The following is a 9,322-nucleotide window of genomic DNA, read 5'->3' as shown; positions in this document are numbered from 1 at the left end:
GGGCCGGGGCCCTTGGTTTGTGGCCTGGCGCCCATCTGTGGCCTCGCTGTCACGCAGGTCTGGGGGTGGCCCAAGGAAGGGCTACATGGGCCACCTGACGCGGGTGGCCAACGCCTTGGTGCAGAACGCAGAGCAGGGGCCCAATGCTGAGCAGCTGGGGCAGTTGCTGAAGGGTGAGGCACGGGTCACTGGGGGCGTGGATCAGGGTGGCCAGGCTGGGCGGCTGCCTCAGTCCTCCGCTGTGTGCAGAGCTGCCAGGTGAGCAGCTGGAGCGGTGGGAAGCATTCGTGTCGGGACCCCTGGCTGAGACCAACAAGAGGAACACCGTGGACCTGGTGAGGCCCGCCCCTCCCCATGCTGCCTGCCACACTTGCCGTGGCCTGCAGCCTCCCCGACCCTGGCCCATCCTGTCCTATTCCCAGGTGAACACCCACCACCTGCACTCGTCCAGCGACGACGAGGATGACCGGCTCAAGGAGTTCAGCTTCCCCGAGGAGGCCGTGCTGCAGCAGGTGGGCGGGCGTGCAGGGAGTGTGCGGGACTGCAGGCTCTCCCTGCCCAGCGCCCACCCAGCCCCGCTTCCGTGCCCGCTGCAGGCCTTCATGGACTTCCAGATGCAGCGCATGACCTCGGCCTTCATTGACCACTTTGGCTTCAATGACGAGGAGTTTGGGGAGCAGGAGGAAAGCGTGAAGTGAGTGTACATGTGGGGCTGGGCATGTGTGTCTGTGGCCTCGGCCACTTGCCACCCTGGTGAGTCTGAGCTCACCTCTGCAGACCGCTCCTCCTGCGGAAGGCTGTGAGGGTGGGCATCAGCACCCCACGGAGAGGAGTGGGCAGCAGAGGGAAGCGCCCCAAAGAATGTGTGAGAAGTGAGCCCAGCATTGTCACTGGGATGAGAGGACACTGCCACTGGGTGAAGTCAGGCCAAGGGGAGCAGCTGCAGAGGCTGCAGGATGCACGGCTGGGTGCTCTCTGCTTTCATCCTCATGCCCGTGGCCGCTGCTCGTGTGGGCTTTTGAGCCTGTTGACGTCAGGGAAACTGAGGCCGCATAGAGCTGGGTAGCGGGCGTGCTACACAGGGCAAGGGGTGTGGTGGTGGGCTGCTGGCAGCTGTGGCCACAGGGTCCTGGCTTGGCCTGGTCACCAGGACTCTCACAGGGTTGGTCTTAGTCCAAGGCCTGGGTGAGAAGCTAAGCCTGTCCTGCTTGAGGGTGGGTTGAGAGCGGGTCAGATCCATCAGAGAAAAGGCGAGTGAGCTGGAGCCAGGCCTGTCTGGGGCCATGTTGACAGTGGTGAACGTGCAGCTGCTGCCCTGTAGGCCCTGTCGTGACGGTGACGCCAGCTGGCTGGGGGAGGCCTGTGTGCTGCCACACGGACTTCCCGCTTCCAGGCCTGCCCTGCCCTGTGCTGGCTGTGCCTTGGGCCTGGGCTCAGCCCCATGCTGTCTGCCCTCCGGGTGGTGAGGACTGAGGGGCCTTTGCTGCCGTTTGTGGAGGGCAGCACCTACGCGAGTCCATGGCAGCTCTTCCAGCCTCTGCCAAGTGGGTTGGGGCTTCATCTGCCCCTCAGGTGGCCACAGAGCGCCATGAGTGCTGGGGCTGGGCTGGAGTTTGCAGATGGGTGTCCTGGGTGTGAAGTTCAGCTGTGTTCTGGGAGAGGGAGCTGCAGTCTCACCACACAGACCCACCGCCTCTCTCCTAGCGCGCCCTTTGATAAGACCGCCAACATCACCTTCTCCCTCAACGCCGACGACGAGAACGTGAGTGCTGCTGTCCAGGCTCTGCTGGGGGAGGGTGGTGGGGACCGCGGGCAGTGCCACCCACCCTGCTGCCCTGTGCCCGCAGCCCAGCGCCAACCTGCTGGAGATCTGTTACAAGGACCGCATCCAGCAGTTTGATGACGACGAGGAGGAAGAGGACGAGGAGGGCCAGGGTTCTGGGGAGTCGGATGGAGAGTATGGTGCCTGGCAGGGCAGCCCGCTGAGCAGGGCAGCCCGCTCGGGCCAGCTCCCCGGGGCCCGGTGAGTCCCCTGGCCTCCCATCTCTGCGCCAGCCCCGGACAAGGGCCGCAGGGACTCCAGACTAAAGCGAGGGAACAGTGGGCACTCCGGTTTGTAGTGGCACAGCCTTGCCTGGAAAGTGGTGCCCACCAGCCCTGACTGCTCCCTGGCAGGCTCTGCTGCAGGCTTCCCCATGGGCCACTGGCTGCCTGGTGCCCGGATTCCCGGAAAAGCATGTGGCCCCTCTCAAGTTGGGCTGTGGTCAGCTTGTAAGAATGCCGTTCTGTTTTTCTGCCACTCTAATGACCGTACTGAGGTGAATTCGTGCCATGGATGTGAGCTCCAGGGCTTTGCCTCATGGTGTGATTGGGACAGGAATGTGACTCGTGTTAACTGTAAGTGGCGTGGCCTGCACACGGATGAGTGTGAGCCCTCCCTGTGAGATTGGGCTGGGAGCACCCAGACTCTGCGGTGCCCTGTGCTGCGCACAGAGCAGCTGCACCCCTGCCCCTTGTGATCCTGTGATGCAGGACGAGTGTACTGCAGAGTGTGGGGCCTTGTGGATAAGAGACATGCTCCCTGGGCCTCCTGTGGTGCCTGGACTCCACTCCAGCTCCCATGCAGCTGTGCCGTTGGTGACTGGCCTGTGGCTCTGCTGGTTTTGTAGGGGACACCTTGGGGACTTGGTCCATTTTGAGCTCACAGCTACTTGTACTGTGAATAGTGCTGAGCACCGCCCTTTTCCATGTGGGTGGTGGACGGGCAGGCTCCTAGTGCCAGTTTTCAGAGAGTCTCCGTTGGAAGATCTTGGCACCTTGAAAAACATTTGAACGCCTGAGTGAGGGCTCAGGATTGCATTGACTCTGGGCTTCCTGACTTGTCCCCAGCTTGTCAGGACGCCTGCAGGGCTTCTGAGGACTTCCACTAGCACCAGGGCAGTTTGGGTGGTGCTGTTGTTTTAGAGTATTGTATTTTCACCCCAGATCTGTGAGCCTGGGATGTCCTTCTGTTTATTTAGATCTTTAATTTCTTTTTGTGGTGTTTCGATGTTTTTAGAGTATGAGGTTTGCAGTTCTTTTGTTACATTTATCACTAAGCATTTTGTTCCGTTTGATGCTATTTTAAATAGAATTTTTATGCACTCATTTTGAGATTTGCAATACATTTGCAAGTGTATGGAAAAACAATCTCTTTTTTGTGTATTAATCTTTTCTCAGCAACCTTTGAACTCATTTATTAACTTTAATAGTTCAGTGGCTGCCTTTGGCAGCCGTGGGGTTTTCTATATACTAGATCGTGTCTGTGGCGCGGAGTGGTGTATGTCCGTGATCCCAGCTGTGTGGGTCGCTGAGGAGGAGTGATAGCAAGTTCACGGCCAGCCCGGGCAGCATAGACTCCATCTCAGAAAAAAAAGGCAAAAGACTGTGTCATCTGCGACTAGGGTGGTTTTACTTCTTTGCTCCTGTTGAATGGTCCTTGCTGGAACCTGCACCACACTGCCCACCGAGAGCAGCCGGAGCGGGTCCTGGTCTTGCTCTTCCTCTCGGGGGCTTCCAGCCACGCATTGGTGTCTGCTCTGGGCTGAGTCAGGGCAGATGCCTGTAGTCGGTCGAGGGGTTCTTTGTTCAAGTAGAGTGTTGTAGTATTTTAGCCTGTGCCCAGGCACATTTCTTCAGGAATGTGTCAAATCAGCCTGTGTTCAGCAACGTGGAAATACTGCAGTGCAGTCAGCCCTGTGGGTCTGGGGTCCACCTCTGCAGATGCAACCAGCTGTGCTCAGAACTGGGAAGAATCCCCTTGCTTTAAGCGTGTGAGGTTGTCCTGTGCTTGTGTACTGAACCATAGGGTGGGATAGCTGTCGATGTTGTTGGCTTCTGTAAGTGGTGGGAGGTGATTTACTTTATGGGAGGAAGTGAAGCTCTACACAGATCTGGTCCTGGTTTATAGAAGGGGTTTTGGTGTCCACAGGGCTCAGCCTCTTCATCCTTGTGGACACTGAGGGTGACTCTTGTTGATTTAACCCTTCCCCCAGTCAGGGGACACAGGTGGTTGGGGATTCTCCAATGTCACAGTTTGTGTGGTAGTCAACATTTAGTTCATCGCCGGGAATGGTGGTGCGTGCCTATAATCCCAGCACTCAGGAGGCTGAGGCAGGAGGATCACCATGGGTTCAAGCCAGCCAGGACTACTTGGTGACATCCTGTCTCAAAAAATATTGAGCCAGTTTTTGAAGCAGCTGTAGTGCCAGATGTCATTCTCATGGCTGAGGATGTGGCGGTGACAAAAGCCACGTCTCCACTTGCTGGAATTTGTATCTGGAGGGAGTAAAGTATCGCTTGGGTTCCAAGGATGGGTCCGGGCGGGCAGTCTGTGGGGATTCTGATGCTGGTGGCTTGGGGCTGGGGTTGTCTTGTCTGACCAGGGCCCAGCGCACCTCCTGAGGGGCCATCCAGCCCTGGAGGCCATGGTGGGGACCTTGTCCTCAGAGTCTCACCCCCTGACCACTCCTGGGCAGCTCCCGTGTCTGTCCCTGTGCCCTGGCACCTTCGTCTATCTGCCTGGCCCTGGGCCGTAGGGAGTCGGTGGCTGTCCCTGCTCGGCCACCTGATGAGGTGCTGTCTGGGGCAGGAGTAGCGGCAGCACCGACAGTGAGGATGAGGATGAGGAGGAAGAGGAAGAGGAGGAGGGCGGTGGCGACCCCATGCCCCCCGGGCCTCAGCCTCCCGGTGAGTGTGGGCACCACGGGCAGGGAATGGTGCCTTTCTGCCCGCCTGCCTGTGCTCACCTCTGTCCCACCCCTCTGCCCAGGCCCGAGCTGGACAGCCACCTTCTCACCAGTGCCTGTGGACAACCTGTCAGGCCCCTCTGACTCTGGGGTGGAGGAGCTGCTGCCCCCTGCCCCAGACCCTGCCACCCCACAGCTCAGGTGGGAATGGTGGAGTGGGGTGGAGCAGTCCCAGTGCTGGGCCTCAGGCTCAGGTACTGACCCACCCACACCTTCGGGTGCCTCTTGTCTACAGGTCTCAGGACCCCGTTCCCACCTCAGCACCTCAGATAGCAGCAGATGGCAGCGAAGTAGCAGAGCCCTCTGGTGAGCCCCTGTGCCTGCCCCCGAAGGCCCCGATGCACAGGACTGTGGTGTGGGTGTGTGTGCTGGGAGGCGGCGCTCAGACGCTTCTCTCCCCCTCCACAGCCCCCTGCCAGGCCCTGGTCAGTGTCGAGGCCCTTCAGGCCGCCCTGCGCGGGATGCGCTCTGCCCCCAGCTCCTCGGACAGGTGAGCTGCAGCACCTCTGTGTGTGGAGTGCCCTGTGCCCCGAGCCTCATGGCCCTTGTCATAAATGCCCGAGTGGGGGCAATGCCGAGGCCCCGTGGCCCAGGGTAGGCGGCTGTACCCAGCGCCGTGAGCCGCAAGCGCCTCCTGCCGGGGTCTGAGGCACAGAGGGTCACAGCTCACCACACTTCACACGCACCCCTGTGCACTGCTGTCTGCATGTTCCTGGGCCTCCGTGCAGCTTCCCAGCGTCTGCTTGGTCACCCGGAGCCCCTTTCTGGGCAGCTTCAGGTGGACTGGGGCGTGAGGGCTTCTGCAGGTGACAGGAGAGGGCAGCTGAGGTTAAGACACACCACCCTTCCCCGCAGTGCACCCAGAGACCCCTCTACCTCTGTCCCAGCCTTCGGGGCCCAGCACCCACCCCAGACCAAGGAGGGGGAGAAGAGCCCAGAGCCCCTGGGGCTTCCCCCGAGCCAGAGGTGAGCAGCTGGGCAGTCTCGGGTGGGGGGCCAGAGGGCCAGAGAGTGACTGCGGGTTCCCTCTCCCTACAGTGCCCAGGCCCACGAGCCACCTCCAATGCCCAACGGCTCGGCCCCAGTAGCACCCCTCTCCCCGGGCTCCCAGTGAGTGCGGCTGCAGCCCGGGTGGTGGGGCCGGGAGGTGGGGCTGCCGGACTCTCACAGGACACTCGGTTCCAGGTAGCAGTGGAGGCCTGGTCCTCCTTCCTCCCTGTGGACTCCTGTGGGGCAGGGTGGGTCCCTTGTGGTCCCTTGCTCCCAGCACTGGTCCCTGTGCCCTCCTCTGGACTCCCAGGGTCTGGTGCCAGGGAACAGCCCCGCCCTGACTGTTTGCACTGAGAAGATGGCGGAGCTCGCCAGGCTCCCAGAATAAAGTGACTTGGAGAGAGAAGAGAGACGATATCTCTATTCTATATGTGCCGAGGGAGGAGGGAGGCCTGGCACCGAAGCACAAGCTCTGCTGTCCAGGAGGGCTGCACGGCCTGGCCACTGCCCACGTGTCCTGCGTCCCAGGCAGGCGCCCGTGCCGGCCATCAGCTCAGGTCCACCTCAGCGGGCAGCGGGCAGTGGGCTGTGCCTTCACCTGGACCCGCACTCTAGGGCCTGGTCCTGGGGTCGGGCCCCATCCTGTGGGCAGGGCCTGGGGCCCCAGCCCCTCTGCCAAGTGGCCTTGTCCCCACCCCTGCCCCAGGACACGTGAGTGTCCCTTTGTGCGAGCTTGTTTCATATGCAAATATCAATAAAGCAGACGTCTAGACTCCTTCACTGCTCAGACCTTGCATTCGGGCCCTGGGGCGGGGTAAGGCCTGCTGAAGGCCTGGGGTGCAGCTCCCCTCTGAGCCTAGGACCCCCACTTGCTGTGCTGCTGGGGTTGGCAGTGGGCGGGGACTTCCCGGTGGGGTGGAGGGGCCCGATCTGATCCACAGTGTGGCATCTGCCTGTACATGGGTGGGGTGCGTTGTCTGCCTCCCTGCCTGGCGAGAGCCTTGGGGAGGTGGGAGGCAGGTGGCCCATCCCCCAGCTCAGGCCTCAGCCATCTGGGCGGATGAGGTGGGCCTGTTGCTGTGCTGGTGGGGGCTCCAGTGGACCCCTTGGGAGGGGTGCCTCAAGGCCACATCTCCGGCCTGTTATCAGCCCCGGAGTCCACAGGACACTCGGGTTAATGTGTAACGTGCCTTATGCACCGAGCCCTCCACCCCGAGTCACAGCAGAGCCGGCATGGACGGAGGGGAGGAGGGCGCGCCCCTGAAGAGGCTCCTCAGCCAAGTGAGAGCCTGGGGGGGGGCTGGGACTGCGGGAACCAGGCAGCCTGAGGCCTCGGGGTCCTCAGGAGTAGGCCTTGCCCTGTGCAGGTTGGAGGAGGCTGGTGTGACCCGGTCACCCGCAAGGCTGAAGGTCCTGTCCTGACAGGACCCCAGCCTGGACAGCTCCAGTTGGTGCGGTGGGTGGAGCCGGGTAGCCCGATGGCGGTGTGTTCAGCAACCCCTTCCACAGCACCCGAGGGCCGGCAGGTGGCTGAGCCCCTTCCTGCTCACCTGCTCCGTCTCTCTTCTCTGGACTCCGGAGCTCCAGCCCTCCTGGCCTGCGGCCCTGCTCAAGTGCCTGCCCGTGGTCTGCCTGGTGTTGTTCCTAGGGGCTGTGCCCACCACCTGGGTCCACACCAGTCTCCTCCAGGGCGCCCTGCTCTGCTCGGTCGTGGGGGACGCCTGCCTGGTGTGGCCTGAGACTTTCCTGCACGGTGAGTGGGGACCCTGAACAGTGCAGCCCTGGGCGGAGGGGCAGGGTGAGGGCAGGGCGGCTCAGGGTGGCTGTCCTCCGGGCCTGTCCTTTCCTCAGCCTGGGGTTGGCCATGCACAGCGGAAGTGGCAGGCCCGGGGCCTGAAGCCTCTGCACCCTCCTGCAGGCATGGCTGCCTTTGCTGCTGCCCACCTCTTCTACCTGCGGGCCTTTGGCCTCTTTCCCCTGCGGCCCAGCCTGCTGCTGCTTGCCCTCCTGGCGGCTGCCACCTACCTCAGCCTCCTCTTGCCACACCTTGAGCCTGCCATGGCTGGGCCTGTGGCGGCCTATGCGCCGCTCCTGGCCGCCGTGCTGTGGCGCGGGCTGGCTCGGGGCGGGAGTACCAGCCATGGTGTCCTGCTCTTCGCGGTGTCTGATGCTGTGCTGGCCTGGGATGCCTTTGTGTGGCCACTGCCCCACGGCCGCCTGGTGACCATGACCACCTACTATGCCGCACAGGCGCTCATTGCCCTGTCTGTGCTCAGGAGTCCTGAGAGCCCCCGGGCCAGGGCAGCCTGAGGAGCAGGGCCCCGGGTCCCTACCCCGTGACCTCGCCTGAGACACACAAGTTTCTGGGACCTGGCAGGGTCCCTGCCCTGGCTAATAAAGCGGGTGTGAGGACAGCAGTGTCACCCGTGTTCTGGGAGGGGCTCCCAGGAGGGCCGGTCCCCAGAGCCAGCCTGCTGCCCGTGGGACCTCCTTGGCTTCTGTGGGGTCACCATCCAGTGAACAGACCAAGGACGTGTTTGTTTTTTGTGACAGGGCCTGACTACATAGCCCAGACTGGCAGTACACTCAGCGGTTCTGTCTCAGCCTCCCAGGACTGGGATGATCGTGTGCCATGCCCGGCAAAGGAAGACTTTTTAATGAGTACCCCGGGAATCAAATTTAGGACCTTGCACTTGCCAGGCAGGTGCAGCACCACTGAAAGACATTGTTTTAGCAGCCACAACTCACTGTAGGCACAGTGTTGGAGGGGAGACCTTGGAGGAGCTAGATCATGAGGGGTGCAGCAAGCAAGAGGGTAGCCGGTGTGGCACAGCTGCATGGTCCTGGGCAGCCACTGCCACTGTCTGGGCCCCCAGATTCTGTATCTGGTGAGGGTGGAGTTGCTTCCGAGATTCAGCTCTGCTTCTCCATGGTGCTGTGCTTGTAGGGGCTCTTATAGCAGAGGGGAGACCTCTGCCCCTATGCTGCACCCCCAGGTACTCTTAGAGCAGCGAGGGGCCAACTAGTGGGGTTAGAAGGTGGACTGTCTGGAGGAGATGGAAGCACAGGGATTTTCTTGAGAAGCGCAGAAAGTAGGTGAGGAAAACCCGAAGGTTGGATCCTCATTCCTGAAGCCTCTGCTTCCTCCTTGTCTCCCACCCACTTTTTCTTGTTTTGTTTTGTCATTTTGGGGGGCTGTAATGGGGATAGAACCCCAAAGCACTCAGCCACCTTGAGTAGAAGTGGTTGCTGTGGAACAGCATCCACAGCCCATTTCATCTTTCATTTTGAGGCAGGGTCTTGCCACGTTGTCCAGGCCGACATGTAACTTGCTGTCCTGCCTCGGCCTCCCAGGAGAAGGGGCTGCTGAGGGAGAGGGCTGACTGCCCGGGCAGGTGCTGGACGGGCGTGCAGGGTTAGAAGAAGGGGCTGAGGACCAGGATTCTAGGCCGTGGACCCACCCCTCCGCCCCTGCTTCTCCAGGCACTTGTGCTGTGCCCCGCCCGTCCCAGCCCAGACCCTGTCAGCACCGAGGACAGCTCCGC

The 9,322-nt window shown here is 61.6% G+C and overlaps 2 protein-coding genes across 8 annotated transcripts in view; both read left to right on the top strand.

The window, feature by feature from the left end:
* Ppp6r1 (protein phosphatase 6 regulatory subunit 1) overlaps window positions 1-6,566 on the top strand; it is a 21,587-nt gene extending 15,021 nt beyond the window's left edge. For 2 of the 5 annotated variants that reach the window (XM_010616927.3, XM_033766062.1), the window contains exons 12-24: window positions 58-173; window positions 250-335; window positions 423-512; window positions 597-694; window positions 1,705-1,762; window positions 1,848-2,023; window positions 4,631-4,728; window positions 4,811-4,928; window positions 5,023-5,093; window positions 5,196-5,277; window positions 5,643-5,753; window positions 5,826-5,897; window positions 6,088-6,566. In XM_010616927.3, coding sequence (XP_010615229.1) covers window positions 58-173; window positions 250-335; window positions 423-512; window positions 597-694; window positions 1,705-1,762; window positions 1,848-2,023; window positions 4,631-4,728; window positions 4,811-4,928; window positions 5,023-5,093; window positions 5,196-5,277; window positions 5,643-5,753; window positions 5,826-5,897; window positions 6,088-6,118 — 1,207 coding nt within the window. In that variant the 3' untranslated portion in view covers window positions 6,119-6,566. Of the gene's footprint in view, window positions 1-57; window positions 174-249; window positions 336-422; window positions 513-596; window positions 695-1,704; window positions 1,763-1,847; window positions 2,024-4,630; window positions 4,729-4,810; window positions 4,929-5,022; window positions 5,094-5,195; window positions 5,278-5,642; window positions 5,754-5,825 lie in introns of all 5 variants that reach the window. The other 3 variants (XR_004518045.1, XM_010616928.3, XM_010616929.3) reach the window with 3 other exon arrangements.
* A 208-nt stretch (window positions 6,567-6,774) lies between these two features.
* Tmem86b (transmembrane protein 86B) overlaps window positions 6,775-9,322 on the top strand; it is a 5,436-nt gene continuing 2,888 nt past the window's right edge. For 2 of the 3 annotated variants that reach the window (XR_778804.2, XM_033766131.1), the window contains exons 1-2: window positions 6,775-7,058; window positions 7,287-7,530. Coding sequence is in view for 2 of the 3 variants with exons in the window: in XM_033766131.1 (XP_033622022.1) it covers window positions 7,011-7,058; window positions 7,287-7,530 (292 nt within the window). In the remaining variant the exon portion in view is untranslated. Of the gene's footprint in view, window positions 7,059-7,286; window positions 7,531-7,695; window positions 9,307-9,322 lie in introns of those variants that run through there. The other variant, XM_010616939.2, reaches the window with a different exon arrangement.

The sequence above is a fragment of the Fukomys damarensis genome, unplaced genomic scaffold (genome assembly GCF_012274545.1).
Source record: "Fukomys damarensis isolate Sample0158 unplaced genomic scaffold, DMR_v1.0_HiC HiC_scaffold_19, whole genome shotgun sequence".
Taxonomy (NCBI): domain Eukaryota; kingdom Metazoa; phylum Chordata; class Mammalia; order Rodentia; family Bathyergidae; genus Fukomys; species Fukomys damarensis.
The sequence above is the reverse complement of the archived record's forward strand: the minus strand, read 5'-3'. Positions and strand labels throughout refer to the sequence as shown.